The 19,284-nt window shown below is 41.0% G+C and overlaps 1 protein-coding gene across 9 annotated transcripts in view; it reads right to left on the reverse strand.

Annotated features, from left to right (window-relative positions):
- PPP4R1 (protein phosphatase 4 regulatory subunit 1) overlaps positions 1-18,691 on the reverse strand; it is a 61,007-nt gene extending 42,316 nt beyond the window's left edge. Inside the window, exons 1-3 of one of the 9 annotated variants that reach the window (XM_061448807.1) lie at positions 18,338-18,691; positions 17,996-18,040; positions 2,766-2,850 (exon numbers count right to left, since the gene is read on the reverse strand). In XM_061448807.1, coding sequence (XP_061304791.1) covers positions 2,766-2,850; positions 17,996-18,040; positions 18,338-18,623 — 416 coding nt within the window. In that variant the 5' untranslated portion in view covers positions 18,624-18,691. The other 8 variants (XM_061448806.1, XM_061448814.1, XM_061448812.1 and 5 more) reach the window with 8 other exon arrangements.
- Between the last annotated feature and the right edge of the window lie 593 nt (positions 18,692-19,284).

Below are 19,284 nucleotides of genomic sequence, written 5' to 3' on the forward strand. Positions count from 1 at the left end.
ATAGATCCATTTCCATCTCAGAGCAACTGACTTTGGCCTTCAGTCACATCACAGCTGAGAAATCATGACTGCTCAAGGAATCTTCTCGAAGGAGACTAAGCTTTTGTAGTAATTGTTAAAAGTCACACACTGAAAATACGATACGTAAGATGACATACCAGGCAGAAAATTACAATAAAAACAAATGCAAAGAGAAACAATACCTTAAAAGATACATTATGAGGGGAAAAAAAAAAGGCAAAAAACTAAACACTAAAAGCAAATTCATCCATTTTAGAGGAAAAAAAAAAAGAAAAAAATCTTGACCTAATTTACTCAGGCTCAACCTTAGAATAGTTAGGGCTGGAAAGGACCTTAAGATCATCTACTTCCAACCCCCCTGCCATGGGCAGGGACACCTCACACTAAACCATGTCACCCAAGGCTCTGTCCAACCTGGCCTTGAACCCTGCCAGGGATGGAGCATTCACAACTTCCTTGGGCAACCCATTCCAGTGCCTCACCACCCTAACAGGAAAGAATTTCTTCCTTATATCCAATCTAAACTTCTCCTGTTTAAGTTTACAGAATAGTTATCTCCAGGATGAGATACTTCTTACAGATTCTTCTCTAAGGGGAAAGCTGGGAGCCATGCTCATCTACCTCAAAAAAAAAAAAAAGCAGCTAAAAGCTGTGCCTCACACTGTGTATCTCTGAAAAAATACATCAGGTAAAATGGCGCTCTTTCTCAGTACAGTCTGAAGAGGGGAGGCATCTTGTCTTAGCTAAACCAGCTTCCCAGAGCCATACGATTATGTTTCAAGGGTTTGGACATCTATATTTTGAAGCTTTCATGCTAATGCAGGTTCAAGGTCACAGAGCAACCAAAACATTAACAACTCAATCATAAAATAAACTACACATATGTAATTGGATGTGATTATACCATATTAGCAAAGTTGTTTATCCATATCTTTTCCCTACAAAATGCTCCAGTTTATGTGTCTAGCAAAAATCTCCCTAGTTAATCCTGGGACTGACTGATGCTGAATCATCATAAACTGCCCGCAATAGTTACTATCAATTAGAGTGATATAATTGCTATTCACAGTTATATCACTAATGGTTATCATATACCATTTCCTTTATTTTCCTATGCTACGTAACACAGTAGGCCTCCAAACAAATCTAGGATTAAACAATGTGTTTACAGCAGCAAAAACCAAACCTATAAACAAGTTAATAAAAAAAAAAAAAACAAAACCAGAAAAAAAAACTGAGAAAACTATAGTTTCTTCCCCCATCTTCCCCTGTAGAAAAGCACAGGCAAGTACAGGATGTGTAAAGCTGGGCAGCATCATCAAAAAGATTTCAAGTTTATGCATACCCCAACACTCCATGCAATCTATACTGAGAGTCTCAGAGCCAATTTTTTCTTAAATGGGCAAGTAAAACATTAGGACCACTCTTGTTTAAAATTCAAGTCACAGAACCAGAGTTTCTGATTTTGTTTTCCTCCCTGCTGGCTTTTGTTACAGAATTGTCACCTATAACCCTGAAGGCTGCTCTTCCCTCCCTCCCCATGAAGTCAAACATGGAAGAATTCTCTCCTGGCTAGCAAATTGCTGGTGTCATCTCAGATTGTAAAATACAACAAACTTTGGATTTCAGGAAAACAGAACACTTTAACATCAAACATTTCAGAACTGATTTATGCATACAGGTTTTTGCAGATTATAATAAAAGAAGCCATTCTATAATTGTTAGCTTCAGTCAGAATGAAAACCTCCCAAACAGGGATATGTTCATACATGTAGTAAGGAATTTTAAGTACACTTCATATGACTCAAGTTAAACACAGGGCTAAACCCTTACAGAACTCGGGCCATAAAAAACAAAAGAGGCTAACCTACAGGGTGGCCACAGACTTATCTTCTGCATACCACTGAATTAAGAATTCAACATAGAACCATAGAATCAGAGAATAGTTACGTAAACATGCTTTATTAAGGATTTACTTGGCGCCCAAACAAAACTACGTTAAAATACCAGAAAACCTCAACCTTAACATATTTCATACATTTCTATGATCTTGTAGCTGTTTACAGTTACAATTAAAATGATGGCGTTTAGTTTCTCCATTCCATTGCAGAGTGTCTGTGTACAAGGGATGGGGTATGTGTTCCTATCTGAAGTATGCTACAATACCTGTGCTTTTAAATTAAGCCACTAGCTCAGTGGCACTACAGAAACAAAAAGGGGGAAATGCAGACCACAGTATTAACTGGGCAAGTTCACTTTCAGTACCCAGAAGCAGCAATACTCAAACCGTAAACTATGGATAAGGATGATATTGCAGAATACTTCTTGGGCTCCTCAGGAAATCTAGAGCTATCGTTATTATCCTCTCCTGACCTTTCATAAAGTGTTTTCTTAAAGTGACTTTCCACACAGAGTTACAGGTACAGTTCACTTATCTTCTAGTCATGTGTCAGCAGGAATGTAAGCATACACAAAAAAATAAAAGGATGTCTTCCAATTAATAAGAAAGTTCAAGGAACCCTGAGCTACAGTTACTGTGAAGGTAAGCAAACATTCTTCTGTTATCACTACTATCTTGCTCTAAGTAGGAGTATCAGCAAACAGAAGGAGTGGAAACTGAAGAATATTGTAAAGCTGTTGGGTTTTCTTTAATTACTTGTATCTTACACAAGTTGGCTTGTCAGAGTTGAATCAGATGCATAGTTTGCATATCGTTAGCCAGACAAGGTATTTAAAAAGCATACCTGTTAAATATGTTCTCACTTGCAGCGTACTTGTCCAGTCTTCCCAAAGGCGTCAGCATTTCATCTTGTGAGACAAAGTCCAGGGCTGAAGGTATAATAATCACATCAGACTCTGAGCTGTAGTCATCCACACCAACTATCAGAGACATCAGAAATATTCCTTATAATCACAAGTTTAACACTAAAATGATGTCTTGTTGTTGGTCTGAAATAGTCTAGGCAACCTCCAATTGACAACGTATTTACTAACTGCATTCCCCCCAGCTTTCCCAAACACCCATAAGGACTTTTCTATACAACAGTGATGAATGACATTTATTGCACTAAAATGGATTTTGAATAATTTTCTCTAAATTCCAAAACATGTTTCACAGAACATCCACAGTTCTCTGTATTTTTAGCTGAAAAACAGTATTTTTTATCAAGTGACTTTTAGCTAGTTGTAAAGTCAGCTTTTTGAAGACACGTAGACTAAAATCATAGTTGTAAGTATTCCTGAAATGAAGAGTTAATACAACATACAGAACACAAGAAGACTTTTTTAAATCTATATTAAGCATGTAGGAAAGGTCAAATGCATGTGTTATATCCAATCACCAAATAAACTAGCATAATTATTAACCAGCACAAGAACTATCCCAGGTCACTTGCTTTACTCCTGAAAATACACTAGAGTACACTACAGCTATTCTTCAGTCTAGCCAAGCTTCTCTGAAAAGCCTTTTGAAAACTGGCGAATAGAGACACACAGAAGACAAAGACAGATCTAGAAGTCCAACAATTTTTATTTTTTTTAAAGTGAACTCTATGGAGGAAAGAAAGAGATTACTGTGCTCTTGCCTTTCACATGATTATACTATGTTACATAAATCGATTATCAGATACTGTATCATTGTCTTCAACATTTGGAATACATAAGCAGGTACCATTTTCTGAAGTCTTTCTTTACATATTTCAATTTCAAAAGATTTAACCCTAAATTTCTCTAAAAGAGTAATATTTTTAGACCTAAATAGAGTTAACAGCATCCCTTTTACTAACAAACTAATTCTCCCCTTTCCTAGGTATAGAATCAACAGCCATTGTTTAACTGATTGTAAATCCCATCCCTGGAGGAGGATCCAAATTCTGCAGTTGCTGGTAGGACATGAAATCTTTGCCAGAAGTCAAATGAAGAAATGAGGGGAGGAGAGCAAGTGCGTAAGAATACCCTGGGCAATAGGTATAAGGAAGAGCATGCTAGTAGCTGTGAGATAAAGCAGATGGAAGAGCAATTTGGGGAGAAGAATTCGTGGTCTTGGATATGCCTAAGGTAGAGGATAGCAAACTTCAGGGAAGAGGAAGGACAGGTCAGCTGCAAAAAGCTACTGCAGAAAGCTATTGCATCACAAAGGGGAAGCACTTAGCAACCCCAAGTTTACACAACTGTTTGAAGGCATGTTTGGTTTGGCTTTGTGGGTTTGGTTGTTTGGGGTTTTTTGTTGTTCATTTGGTTTAGGTTGGGCTGCCTTTTTCTTTTCCCCAAGAATGTTTCATTTTTACAGGAAATGGGGGAGGGGGTGTAAAAGTTCACTCACAACACAAGCTAGGATTTTATGCCAGGTTAAATTAACAAGGAACAGCCTACATCCTTTCACGGGGTCACAAGCCTTTAATTCAACCTATCAATTTAATTGAAACCAGGAGTTTTCCTGTGTTTTCAGTTATGCTGTGCACCTTTCTCACAAGGACCAATCTTTTTAGAAGAGAATATTTCAGCTGAAGGTACCTACAATGATCACCAAACTGCCCGACCATTTTAGGGCTGACAGAGGTTATAACATTATTAAAGGAAACATCCACATGCCTCAAACGCTGACAGCTTGGAGCATAGACCACCTGTCCAGGAAGTCTGTTTCCACTGTTTGACCACCATCTCGGTAAAGAAATGCTTTCTTATGTCCAGTCTGAACCTCCCCTGATGGACACAGCTTTAAACCATTCCCAGGTGTCCTGTCACTGCACCCCAGGCAAAAGAGATCAGCATCTCCCTCTCCACTTCTTGGGAAGCTGTAGGCAGCAATAAGGTAGCCCCTCAGCCTCCTTTTCTCCAAACTAGACAAGCCCAAAGTCCTCAGCTGCTCCTCATAGGAACATTTTGTTGTCAACCCTCCAACAGTAGCAGCTCACAAACTCAAGACATACTCTGAAGCAACACGTTCTGCAACATCCACACATGAAATGTTACGCAGATACTCCTCATTCCAGGAAATTAATTGCATTAATTTTTTTTTATCATTACAATTTCACCCTTCACTAGGGAGCTAAACCACTGCACTTGGATCAATTTCTAAACAACAAAACTTAAATTAATACTGTTAAATTGTGGCATAACAAAAAAAAAAAAATCCCCATCACTTAATACTCGGTGAAATTAATCCTATGCCAACATCCTATTTTTTATTTTCCTATTTTACAGTCTGTTGATCATACTATAAATTTAAATGCATAAATTGAAGAAGAAGCTATTTCAAAATATCAATATTACTGTCACCATTATTTTATTTACCTATCAAATGCATGAATAAAAGCCCGACAACTGCATCAACTACCACTAGGTTTACTGCCTTTGTTTCTCTCCTCTCAACCTCAACTTTATGGTCATGTTTCTCTCTGTCCCCTCTACATTTATTCTCCAATAATATTCCTACTGCAAGTGGCCTGATGTAGATGCCACCTTATATAGTGCAGAACATGGCGACTGCTCACTCGGTATATCTTAACACATAAACATGCATCCAAGTTGACTAAATATCTGATGCCTTTGACTTAGTGAACAGAATGTTCTGATAACTTCTGCCTTGTGAAACTAGTTAACCAAACTGCTAAATCCACTCTATATCAGATGAAAATATCAATGATAAACTGAAAGCAGCTGCTCATATTTTTATCTGATGGATGTCTCCTACTAGTTCAGACAGAAAGTGAGGTGTCTGCATTTGACTCTGCTGTGTTTGTGCATTGTAGAATTAAGTTTAGCACTAAACTGGTCTTGACATGCCTCTGCTACTGATGCTGGGCAACATTTATTAAATATTCCAGCATCTCAGCTCATAGTCACAAAAGAGATCATTCAAATGGCAGCATTCTGATAAATGCAACACTTAATACCAACAGGGAAGAAAGGGGTGATAAAAATAAATCAATCAGTTAGCAAACAGTTTATAGTTCTATTAGCATTACAGTTATCTTACATATTCATTTTCACCTGGAACATGAAGACACGAATCCAAGTGAAAAGAGACATCAGTCCAGTAGAATAACAAAGCTCCTCAAGTTGATGTTTGTCTTTGACTTGCCTGCTTTGACATTCTCTACACTGGGAAGGTTATTCCAAAAAAGTTATCAAAAAGTCTGTTAAATATTGCCTCTGCAGCCTTCCACTGCTTTACACCCAACTTTGAGCACTTGGCCAGGTGCCACAGGACCTTTCGTAAATTTTACCAATACAAAAAATACCCTGAACACAAATGTACTGGTTTTGGCTGGGAGAGAGTTGTGCACCTCCAACCTACTGCTGGCAGGGCAGTGTGAGAAGCAGGAATAGAAAAGGCCTTGACACTGTGTAAGCACTGCTCAGCAGTAACTAAAACATCCTTGTGTTATCAACACTAGTTTCAGCACAAATCCAAAACACAGCACCATACACGCTACTATGAAGAAATTTAACTCTGTCCTAGCCAATACAAGCCTTGGCTAGTTCAAATGAAGAACACAGGTTCATTCTCACTTCGGAATGTAGACCAGGCAACAGGGCCACGTGTTACTTTCCTGCTGCAGAAAATACTATAGGTCACTTTTCTTAATTTTTCCACTTTTTCAAACCAGTACAGAAAGTCCAGACCAAATGGTCAGAAGGCATCTGAGCTACAAGACAGCACTGAAAACTAATGCAAGTGAAGAACCTAAGTACTCTTCAATCTGGTCTTACATGTTCACACCAGCATGCCAAAGAAACAGATCTCAGAAATTAGAAGTTAACACCTTATCCCAGCAGCTTAAAGTCACTAGTGGTGAGGAACAGTAACTGGACAAGTGTGAAAAGCAATCACAGTGCCCCTATTTTCAGTCCACATAAGCACCAAAGCAGAGCAAAATGCGTAAATGCATTTGTCTAAAATAAGTAGTTTGCAAACTCCTATTCAAAATTCTACACTACTACCACTGAACACAAGGCAGCATCAGATAACAAGATAAGCACGACTTTGTTTCAGTATCTGTCACTTACCTGCTGTATGACACAACCCAAGTAAACCTCTTTCTTTCTATATCTTCATTTTCCTGTCCAATCATTTGTTTGACAGCTCATGATAGAAACTATTCAGGCTCATCTATCCTGCATCTAGTCTGTACTATACAAAGAATGTATTAACACCCCCTCGCTTTAAGTTCTCCTGTTTCCCTTGAGTTCTGTTTTATGGCAAGGTTACAACAATTACTTGCCACAATTATTAACCAGCTTGGACCATACAATCTTGCTGGGACAGACTATGTTTAGAGGAGATTAGTCAACCACTGACAAGCTTGGCTGGCAAGCATGTAACAACAAAACAGAAATCCATTTAAAACTCAGTCCCCTATAAAACCATAGCCAATACACCAACTTCCAAGTAAGCCCATTTTTCTACTACATATCTTTATAATATCTTTAACAAAGATTTCGATCATATTGTGTCTTTTACAGATAGCTGGACATCATCATGATTGAAAAAATAATTATTATTTTTCTTTTATTTAATACTGCATGAACAATTTCTTGCCACAGACTGTTCAGTAGCAAGGCCTACATATATTATTTTTATTCTTCTGTATTTGCTATGGGCTCCATGGCAAAAACATATCCATCATTTTGACATGGGCACTCGGTAACAAGACAAAATATATTCTAAAAATGAGCAATATTCATTTCTAGAAGGTGAGCAACAAACAATTTTAAATGTTCAGGATTTCCATCTAATATTACCATCCTCATTTTATTTTCTGAATTCCCAAAGCATTCTGAAGATCTATTAAGAAGTCTGTATGGCAGTTGCTACAAACATCTCCAGTAAAATGGATTAATTTTTCTTCAACTGCAGTAGAGGCTATTTATTATGTTCTGTATCAATTGTAACTACAAGAACGTTCAGGTTAATACATCACTTACATGCAGAAAGGACTTAGTTCTGTTCTGCTGTTCAAGCAAATATTTTTTCTGTTTAACTGTAAAGCAAAAATAGAAGTCCTACCAGCATTTAGAATAAAGCCCTACCTACATAATAGGTAGTCAAATTACAAAATAACAGGAGCAAGTTTCTCTCAGTACTTCAATATTTTAAATAAATTCTTTCCCATGTTATTTTCTATAAAAAATATTGTTTTCCATCAATGTTCTACAAAGAAATCCACCACATTTAGCATGGAAGCTAAATACCTGTATTTGTCCACAGTAATGCATTACTCTTACCCTCTCACACTACACTATATTCCAGCCTGCTTCCATAGTGACATCACAGACCAAAGTGTCAGTCACACTACTTCACCTTCATCTGCTAACACAAATTTACTGCACTGCTTCAGTAACATTAACCAAGGACTATTGCGATGGCAGTTAACACAAGTATTACAAAAAGCATTTGTCATGCTGAATTCCACCACCCTGCCTGCTTGACCCAGGTATCACTGGTGATCTCAGATCCCATTGTCGGAAACCGGGAGCCAATTTTTCCAAGAAACACTTAAAATCTATTATCTCTCTTTGACTCCTGTAGTCTGAGACTGAAAATGCAAATGAGGTAACAAGCTCACCCCAATATTGCAAATGTTTTCAGAGAAAAATACAAATTTGAACAAGGTATGGTTTTACTCAGCAAAATTACAAAATAGGTGCACAAAAGCATAAAAGGGATCTGCAACTGATAACAGATTTTCATCTGCTCACCATACTAGCAGAAAAAGAACCACACTTCCCTTTCTCTATCTCTCCCTAAATTTCCCCTTCGAGTATAGAGCACTATGTACCTTGAGCCTCTTACGAATGTGAAGTTACCACACCTGTATGCACAGACTTTGCCTCCACTCCAGATCCGGTGGGATAAGGTTTGGGGGTGGGACTGAAGGAGGAGAGAGGGAGAAGCAAGGAAGAAGACAAGAAGGGGGAAATGCAAAGCAGCTCTGATGCAAAGCTGCTGTGGTAGTAGCAAGGCTTACCACATTAGCCTCTATGTAGCACTTTCATAGCAGAGCTTGCCAACAGCTTGAAGCACAGAGCAAACGCTTCAAAACAGATCTTTGGTACAGGCTTGCAGAGAGAGCATCCAGCAGACGAAAGAAAGACACAGCCATCAAAATCAGCAACTGTTTACACACAGGACTTAGGCAAATATGGCACAGCAAATTTAAAAGATCCAGTAGACTAACAGACTATTTTCATTTCGCAAAGACCTTCGGTAAAAGACAGTTATCAAGCATAACGAAGGTGCTGCATTTCTCAGCAAACATCAGAGGAAACAAGGGGTGACACAAAATTCTCCACGCAACAAGGACAGGTGTGGCTACAGACAAGCTTGTCTTTCCAGGCATACACAAACAGCACTGAAAATCCTGACTTGCTCTAAAACAAAGGAATAGTTCTATCGCCTATTGCTCACTAGTCATTTATTTGTACAACAGTGGAATGTACCTTCAACAGTTTGACCTGCAACAAAGGCTGGCCAGAGGAAATTCAAACAAAGAGAACGACATCCAAGCTACCAGTGAAAACAATAAACAGTTTACATTTTGTCTGCCTATTTCCTGTTGGTAACATGTCACACCCATCACCACGGTACTCAAGTCCCTTGCTATTTAAGGGGCTGTCCTTTACCCCTTCCTAACAACTGCATACAATTAAGAGTGGTGGAGTGAGGCCGGAGTGAAGCAAGTCAGCTATTGTGAGCACGAAGTTCCATCTAAAGTACTTTTTTTCTCCTCTATGAGTTCCTCACAGTCAAAGAAAGGTATCCATCCTCTCCCTGCAAAGCACTGCTGACTAGCGGTTTGTGACTGACTGAGAATTCTGCAGCACTACAAAGAGAATCCCACTTCTTCTTCAACCAAGATGTCCTGTCATGGTAGGACCAGGGAGATCATGTACACAGGACACAACACTGATGTGACACCATGAGTTATGACACATCAGCTACTAACTGAACTGCTCCACTTGAATCAAGTGTTGCTCTACTGTACAGTTACTTTGACTAGTTCAATCACAGTAACTGAAATAAACTTACTTCAGCTAAATGCTGCAGGAGAAGACAAGTTCTATGACCAGTACGTCCATAATCTACAAAATGTGGCCTTCCAATATAAATCACTTTGAACTTCCTAAGTGTACTTCTCCTCTCTCCAGTTAAAACCCAGACAATGCCCTTGAGGTGTTGTTTGACAGCATTCAAAACTCTGGATGGGATAAGCCTTTGTGTTTCCTGAGCATTCAGAGGCGGAAATTCCTTCTGTAACTCTTCACGCTTTTCTTCCTTCTGCAACTCCCCATGCTTTCTCCTGTCCATGCTCAGTATAAAATGTAAAAGTGGTCTATGGGAGAAGACTAAGCAGTACAGAATGCAGCAGATTAATTCAGGAAAAGGAACAGTCATGAGTGTCAATTTCAATGTTATTTAAAGTAGTTTTCTCTAATAAAACATACATAAAAGCAAATTTACACAAGCATGTATCCCTATGGACTAATCAAGCTATTCCTCCTGTAGGCTAAAGGGGAAGGAAAAGGTGGTCTCTTCCATTCAAAGATTTGGGAACTGTTCAGGCACTATGGCAACAATACGAGAAAACACCTAAGCAAGCTTGTTTACCAGAGAACAATGCACCAGCAGTCTGCATTATCGCTCATATACAATGTCACTTATACATTAGTATATTTAGCTTTTGTGGAATTCATACTGCAGAATAGTGTGCATTTGTTGTACTGTTACCTACAGGTGCCTGCTAGCTCCCCCACTCCCCAGTGCGATAAGGAGGAGAATCAGAAAAAAACATAAAATAAGAAATTCCCATACACTGAAATAAGAACAGTTTAATAATGGAAATCAAAGTAAAATATAGTATTATTAAAATAATAAAAATAGGAAAGAGAGATAGGAAGAAATAAGCAAGTGATATACAACTGCTCACCACCTGCTGAACGGCACCCAGCCCATCCTCAGGCAGCGATCACCCCTTCCAGCCAACACCCCCCCCAGCTTATAGTCTGGGTATGATGCTCTACGGTATGGGATATCCTTTTGGCTTGTTCAGGCCTGCTGTCCTGTCTCTGCTTCCTCCTGGTTTCTTGTGCCCTTCCTCACTGGCAGAGCATGAGAGAGTGAAAAGTCTTTAATCGGGGTAACTTCTCAGCAACACCTAAAACATCAGTGGGCTATCTGGCTTTAGTCTTAGAAGAATGCCAAAAACTCATCACTGCACCAGCTACTAGGAAGAAAATTGACTCTATGCCAGCTGAAACCAGGATACCTTTCAAAAACACCCTAGCAAACCAGTACTCTGAACTCTCAGTGCAGTTGTCTTGCTGTTGCAAATGAACATCCTTCACAAACATATTTTGACATTTTGTTCAACCTACATCCTGAACAGGGTTTTAACACCATACTGCCAGAAAAAACTGCAGCATCCCTCCCACACCACATGAAACCACATTATTTTTTCTTATGCTATACCTTCTAAAGTAAAGAAGCCCTGATGTTCTGGGTTCCTTTAGGGGCAGCTGTTCCCGCCTCTCTCTTCCAAAGAGGGAATTGTTACTTTAGCTCTCAAAGCAGAACCTATCCTTTCATCCAGTTCTGTCACAAGTCATCTCTTGCAGCTACTTCTCCTACAATGAAAGCCTCCTGCCCTCATGTAGGGAAAAGACACACACAGTAAAGAAAGGCATTTTATCTTCAACATGCTCCCGCCTGCCACCTCCACAACAGGTCAGCAATCAGAAAGAACTGCACAAACACCATGGTTTCACTCTTATCTTAAGCACTCAAGATTTTGGAAACTTCCAGCTCCTTCCTGCCTCTTTCACTCCTTTCTTTTTCTTTTTTTTTCCCTCCAAGAGGAAGAAAAAGGGAGGAGAATACCTGAAGCCCCAGGAGATAAATCAGAAGATGACAAACAAAATAAATAAATAAGAGGTTGCAGCCTTAATCGAGGAGCCCTGCCAGAGACAGGAGCTTAAAAGGCAGCTGGCAAAAAGCACTATTTCCACATCAGAAAAGATGCTACTGGCCTTGGGAAGCTCAAAGCCTAGAAAATTACCTGTTCTTCAATCCTCTGCTATATGTAATGGAGAAAACGTGCAGCTGCATGAAGAAGGTTCATTAGCCTGTATCAAATCAAGCACAAACCTTTCCTCACAATAGCTCCTCTCTAGGATCCTAAGAGATTGTTCAAGAAAGTGACTAACTATTCATTACCCACCTGAGACTGCTGAAACCAAAATTCCATGGGGACACAGCTGTCCACCTGAGTCTCACAGTTTCTATGAAGGTCAATCACCACATTAAAAGACAAAGAAATGAAGAGTCAGGAGAATGAAAACCTCATCTCCAGGGGAAAGAGGTATTTAACAAGTATGTCACATTAGCATTAAAAAACTGTTACTAGATTCCTGATGGAACAGAATCTCAGTCCCACAAGAGAACTCATTCTAAGCACTAGAGAAAGTCCGCCATTAATTTATTGCTTTTTGCAATGCAGACATTCAAGATTGCAGATGACTGAAATACCAACCCAGTAATTCAAACTATTCCAGCACTCTTTCACCAGAGCGAAGACTCTGATGCGACCAAAAGGTCAGTACTGCAACACAGCACTGGAACATTATGTTGGAAATCTAGCTATAATCAAAGCTGGAATTAAGCCTAAGAAGTGACATGACTTGCAGTCTACACATAAGAACTAACAGCGTAACAAAATTTGCTAATTCTTATTCTGTGGCAAAGGAACAAAGGAACCACAATGCAAAAGCTTCTGATATTACTATGTACAGCTATGGGAAAGGTTAAGATGAATTTTAACATAATGAATGCATGTTATGCCAATGTAATTCGCTGCAAGAGAGTAAGAACTACAACAAAGCATCAAGCTGTGATTGTGATTTGACACCACAGGGAAATACGACTGATTTTATTTTAAAAAGAACAAAAAAAACATTTTTTTGACTTTTAAGTATCATTAATGAAAATAAAATTAATTGAAATTAGCTTCTATTTGGGAAGAAACCTGTGTGCTACCCAAAGTCTTAAGAGTAATTTAACTAAAAGCATTCAACCAACACAAACTCACTGCTAATGCCAGATGATTTGCTGATCACCTGGAAAAGGAACACCTCAATGAAAAACCAGCTTCTGACATCTGCAGATGCACAGAGTTTTTTCTTCAGCTCAGTTAGATAACTAGTTCACTCACAAAGGGGAGGGGAGGCTAGAAAGATCTGTCTTCCCTTTCCAACCAATCAAAAAGAACTCTATACTAAAACCAGTGGTATGTTAGGTCATAACTACTAGTTTCACTATCATTATTATTATTTTTAGAACTGTCTAATCCACTAGTAAAATCCAAACATTCACACTAGATTTGCCAATTGTAAATACTATTTTAAATCTACAATCTATCATACTGTTAAACTCTTATGCCAAAGAAAAGAAGTTTACAGATGTGACCATCTCTATAAAAACTTTAACACATCTAAACCAGCACTGTCTAAACTATGCTTAGATATTAAAACATAATTTTCTGCATTTTTAGTCTAATTGTATAGAAAAAGGTAGCTATCACTCACCATTTCTCAACATGACATAAGGTGAAGCTTCAGAATCTGAAACTATGTAACCAAAGCACGCATATAGTACTAGCGACTATCAAAAGTTCAAAAGTTGTATGTAAATGGAGCTGTTGGTTATCAATAACAAACATCTTTTCAAAAAACATACATGCAAAATAGTAAAACCAGTCATTAGATTAAAATTTCTTTTCTCGCCTGACTTAAATCACAATTAAAATCCCAAGTTAAATAAAGCTACCCTTTTTTCCCCCCAATCTGAATTCTAATTACAGATGGATCTATTTTCCAGAATACACATCCTGCACACATCAATGGACAGACTGAAAGAAGTCAGCATCATGGTACATTGATTTCATCTATCTGTACTGATCAACCTTCAGAAAGATCCAGGGGGAGAGCAGAGAGGAACACAAACTATCTAGGAAGAGTCATAAAGAACATTTTATTTATCATCAGCAGTATGTAATTCTACAGCCCCATGTGTTTGCTTTTCAATCACTTTTGTTGCTTATTTTCTCTTCTATACATAGCTTACACGGTTACATTATTTCATTTGGGTTTTGTATGCACAAAAAGATTTGAACAAAAGCCAATTTTTCCCTGACTTCTTTTCATATACTGTGCAAGATCTCAGACAAAGAATCAAGGAAGTCAATAGTCCAAGCAGTTTTATGAGTAACTATGCAGCTGACATTGAATTGCTATCTCAATTTTGCAACCTTATAAAAGCCAGATGGGATGGGGAGTCTTCTGCAGGCTTTCACTTTGAATTTTCACCCTATTGCCTTTAGGGTGTGAGTTTCTGCCTTAGTGGGTATCACACAAAGATTCTTGTTAGGGTCACACAAATGAAACACGATATGTTCCTTATTGGGGGGGGGGGGGTGTTAGAGTCAATAACAAAGTCGCTTTTCACGATAAGAACTTACATTTAGGAATCAAATTTCCTTATAACCTTCTGTATGTTCAGCCAGGATACATACAGTCACTGATTTTTTTGTCTTTTTTTTTTTTTTTTACTTCAAACTACCAAGCAAGAAGTGGCTGAAATCAAGAGAACCAGAATTTCTTTAACTATTATCGCAGCCTTAATCATCAGGAGCTACCTCTACAGAAGCAAAATATGAAGTAAAATATAAGTACTGAAATACCCTATGTAACTACTTCGTCATCAGTGTCATGTACCATCAGGTGTAAAGTATGCATTCACCTTCAAAAAAATATAAATTTAAGAAAAAAAAAAATCAGAGATTTCACTGGTTACCAAGCAACCAAGAGTAGAAAATAATATGAAGCTTTTAAAATAGAAATGCAAACCAAAGCTGAAATTAATTATTTAAAAGTCAATCCAGCTGGTTTATCAACCACTCTCTAAAAGCCTTTCTTATAAAACCTCCTGTTAAATCTCTGACCTCTTAAACAAATAAACAAAAGGCAACTTTCAAACAGATGCCTTCCATAGCATATATTCTGAAGATCTCCCACTCCTCCAAAAGCAGATTTACTACTCCCTGTTGAAATCTAGAAATGTTTCTCTTTACCTAAATATTTATCAAGTTCTCTTTGGGAAATGGTAAACTTTCTTTTACAAGCAATTATTAAAATGATAATCCAAAGATTTAATTTACTGTTTTGTATTTCAGGTTAATTGGAATCCAGTGAGCTGGCACACCAAATGAGAGGCACAAATTGTACAGCTGTACAAGTTGTTGACTAAACTCCAACTTTCCAGTAAAATACTTAATTCCAGACACCTTAAAGACAAAGACCATTCAACAGCTGCTCTTAACTCTGCATTTCTAAAAAGATACATAGACGCTTGGTTCATGACTTTTAGCAGCAACCATACATTGCTGTTTGCTCAACTCCCAAAACTTTCTCCTGCTGCTTTAGAACACAACCAATAAAAAGTATCTTATTCACCTTAGTAATTCTTCCATTTTCTTTTGTACATTTATTGTATTAGAAAAGTGAACCACATTGTAGACTGTCATTATAAAAAATAAAAAAAAAAACCTAATAATTTGTGATTCAGAATCAAACCTGGACTCGCTGATAAGCTGCAAAGGAATGCCTGATCTAGTAAAACATCCTAATCCATATGCCAAATCAGAGACCCAGCTTCAGATGTCCAATCCAGATCTTTACACATGCATCCCATCTTAATCACTCCTGGTTTCTCCAATGTACCTCATGGATGTTTTCCTACTTCTTGATACCACGTCAATTAAAAAGGCCAAAGATTTATTATTTATTACTTATTTCACTTTTCAAAATAGCCGATCAATTGATCCTATCTCAGTCTTTTCTTGTAATTCATATAATTTTACATTTACCTAATTTCTCCTCCTAAATTACACTACCATGACTACAGATAGGCCTGCATGTCTTTTTCCTAGTTTGTCCCCAACTATAGCTTAGCACATCGAATAGCAAGACCACAGCTGGCAGAAATGACACATGCATAAAAGCTGCCAGCACTTCATAATTCTTTTCTCACAATGGCATTCTACTGCTTCAGGAATACACCTCTGAATCAGTGTCCAATGCCACTGCTCTGAAGAGCTATAAATATTTGAAATATTTACAACAGAGAGGTTCTGTAGGGTGGGATTCAGGCAAAAATTGCCTGGAAAAAAAACCCCTTTTTTTTAAATTAGCCTTTTCCTATATGCAACCATGAATTTGTAATCTCAAATAATGCATCAATTAGGAATGCTTCCATAAATTGCGTTAAGACCTGTTGTACATGGGTACAAAACACTGTTATTTCAAAAAAATACCACTGCACAGAAGCAGTGCTTTTGACAAGATATGTACAGCCTCTCTGGTCTGTATGATTCTCCTCCAGCTCACACCCACCCCACAAGAACAAAAATCACATGAAATCCAGAACCACAGAACACATCGTGTGACTGAACTATGTCCAGACAGCACATGTTGATTCATATAGATTCCTGGTTTTTCTCTTAAAAAAACATGCACAAGTACTGAGCTATTCACTTTTATCTACTTCCATCAAAATCTCAGTAACTTTTAATGAGGTTTCAAATCTTTACATTTCTATAGCACCTGCCTTCAGGATGCTCTCATCTGGACTGAGTCGTATCTCTCCACACATATTATTTCTTCATTTTTGAAGGCAAGACCGTAACATCCAAACCACCATCAGGAACTGAGGGACTCAGAATCATCTCTCCAATGACTACACATCACTTCTTACTTCAACTCCTTAGTCAACAAAAATCATAATTTATGTGGAAATTTAAGAATGCACTTTTTGAAGTGTCGCTTCTGAAGAAGTCCTCCTGTAATCACACACACAGTTTTCAAAGAGCTACACTATCAATCTGAATTAATAAACAAATAAAGCCTTACAGAAAGGCTCCTTGTTTGTGCGAGACAACACATGATAAAAGCCTTTCAAATGTCAGACGACAAAACTGGAACAGAAGACGTAACAGTTACATTTTGAAAAGTTAAAATTACTTTCCTCTAAAAACCTAAGGTATTAAACAAAAGGTTATCCTCCTGCAATCACCCCCTGGGGAGCAGACCAGGGTGCAGACACCACAGCAAACCAAATACCTTTAGACGGAAACAAGGGGTCTGTTCGTCCCCGGCAGACTGCGAGGAGGCAGCCACCGGCTTCACCAGCTGCCTCCGCCTCCATTTTTTTCCACTTTCCGCCCAAAATTCATCCTCCTCTGCTTCCAAGGAGCTCCCTCAGTACTGACGTTACCAACAGACGCCTTCCCACCTGAGTAACATCTAACAGCCTTCCCTGCCAGGCTTCATACCCCTGAGTTAGTAATTCTGCACCAGAGCCATACTCTTCAATTCACACCCTGACATTAACTCTTTTACACACAGCTCTCCATCAGGGTCAGGAACAGGGGGCCTGAGGGGAGGGGACACACGGACACAGATACACACATACACATAAAATATACACACATATACACATATAGCTATAAAAGGATAGAGTAACCCACGCGCTGTATCCTCCGGCCCATCAGGTTTCTCCTCCCCGGAGGCGTCCCCCCAAGCGGAGGCCATGAGGGGACGCCACCGCCCGGCTGCCCGCCCGCAGGCTGCCACACCTCCCCGCGGGGCGGCCGTTAACGGAGCCCCCGTGCCCGCCCGCCCGCCCCACCCCACCCCGCCCGCCGGCCAACGCACCCCGCTGCGCGCCGCCGCTGCCCTGGGGGAAAGCCCGGCGGAGCCCGGCCGGCCCCACGCGTGCCCGGGTGCGTGTCATGTGCACCGAACGGCGCGGAGCATGGCCTCCTCCGCCTCCCACAATGCACCGTGGGTGCTCCCCGCTGAAGCCACTTCCTCGCCCGAAAGCCGCCCCACACCGCCGCCGCCCCCCGGCCCCACTCACATCCGTCGATCTCCTCCTGCAGGTCCTCCTGGAGCAGCGACAGATCTGCGGGAGACACACCATGTGCCAACGCGCAGGGAACGCCGACCCCGCCAGCCCCCACCACGCGTAACCCGGCCCGCCCGCGGGGCCGCCCCCCGCCGCCGCCGCCACCGCCACCGGGCTCGCCAGGCTGCGCCCCCCCAACCCGACCCCGCCCCGGAGCCCCCCGCACTCCGAGCCGGACAGCGGCGGGGAGCGCTTCCGAAGCCGGGTCGGGGGAGAGGAGGGGGGAGAAGAAGAGGGCTGGCGCCTCACCGGGGAGGCGGCGTGTGTGGAAAGGGGGAGGGGGGCGCTACCTACCCGCCATCTTGCTGCAGCCCCCGTGGGGCGCTGGGCTACATTTAACCCGCGGCCGAGCGGCAAAGGGGGCAGCGGTGTAGGCGGAGGGACGGGGACAGGTCCCGCGCGGTCCAGGCCCCGGGCCCGGCAGCGTCTCCCGAGTCCCCGGGAGAGTCGCGCAGGGAGGAGGGAGGGAGCGGGCGGGGGAAGGCGGGAGGAGGGGTCTGGGCCGGACACGCTGCCCCCGCCTCCGCCCGGCGGTGCAGCGTTCGCTCGCTGGTAGGGGCGGCCGCGCCTCCCCGCCCATCGCTCTGACTCACGCCCGGAGCCGCCCTGCCTGGCTCTGTCCGCGGGCAGCGGGGCCGGCCACTGCCGGGGCATAGCCCGTTCACCGGGCGTGCCCCCATCCGCCATCTCTTCACTGGACCCTTTCTGCAGCCCGCCAAGGGGCGGGAGGGCAGCGGGGCTGAGGGAAGGACCACCGTGATCACGGCCCTGCCCCGAACGGCCCTATTCGAGCGTTGAGGGGTCAGCCGGAGGGAAGGGACCTCACAGCGGGGCCGCTCCTCACAGGTCCGCCTCACCTTAGGCTGCATGGTGTGGCTTCCAGACTCGAAGGGTCTCGATGAGGCCGCAGAAGTCCTTGCTTCAGGCCTTTTGAGGTCACCTGGAGAGAAAGGTCCCCTTAGAGGCCGGCACCATCACCTTGCCCAGAGCACCCTCCTCCAGTGAACTCGGAGTATTCGCAGCTGAGAACCCGTGTTTTAAAAACACATCATGTTCCCCACTTTTGTGAGTTCTGTTTTAAAAACAACTCAGTTCAGGGGTACATACACACAAAGATGGCCATCGTCTTCTGCTTTTGTTTGCTGTACCTTATGTTCAGTGCTGAGGGTTGTTGCCCTTATCACTGTTTTGATAGATTTTCTGCTGTAAATTGGAAGATTTAAAGTGTTGGATAAAACAAA

Source organism: Pezoporus flaviventris, unplaced genomic scaffold (assembly GCF_033815535.1).
Source record: "Pezoporus flaviventris isolate CSIRO_AGI_PZ_B2104156 unplaced genomic scaffold, CSIRO_AGI_Pfla_v1 ptg000007l, whole genome shotgun sequence".
Classification (NCBI taxonomy): domain Eukaryota; kingdom Metazoa; phylum Chordata; class Aves; order Psittaciformes; family Psittacidae; genus Pezoporus; species Pezoporus flaviventris.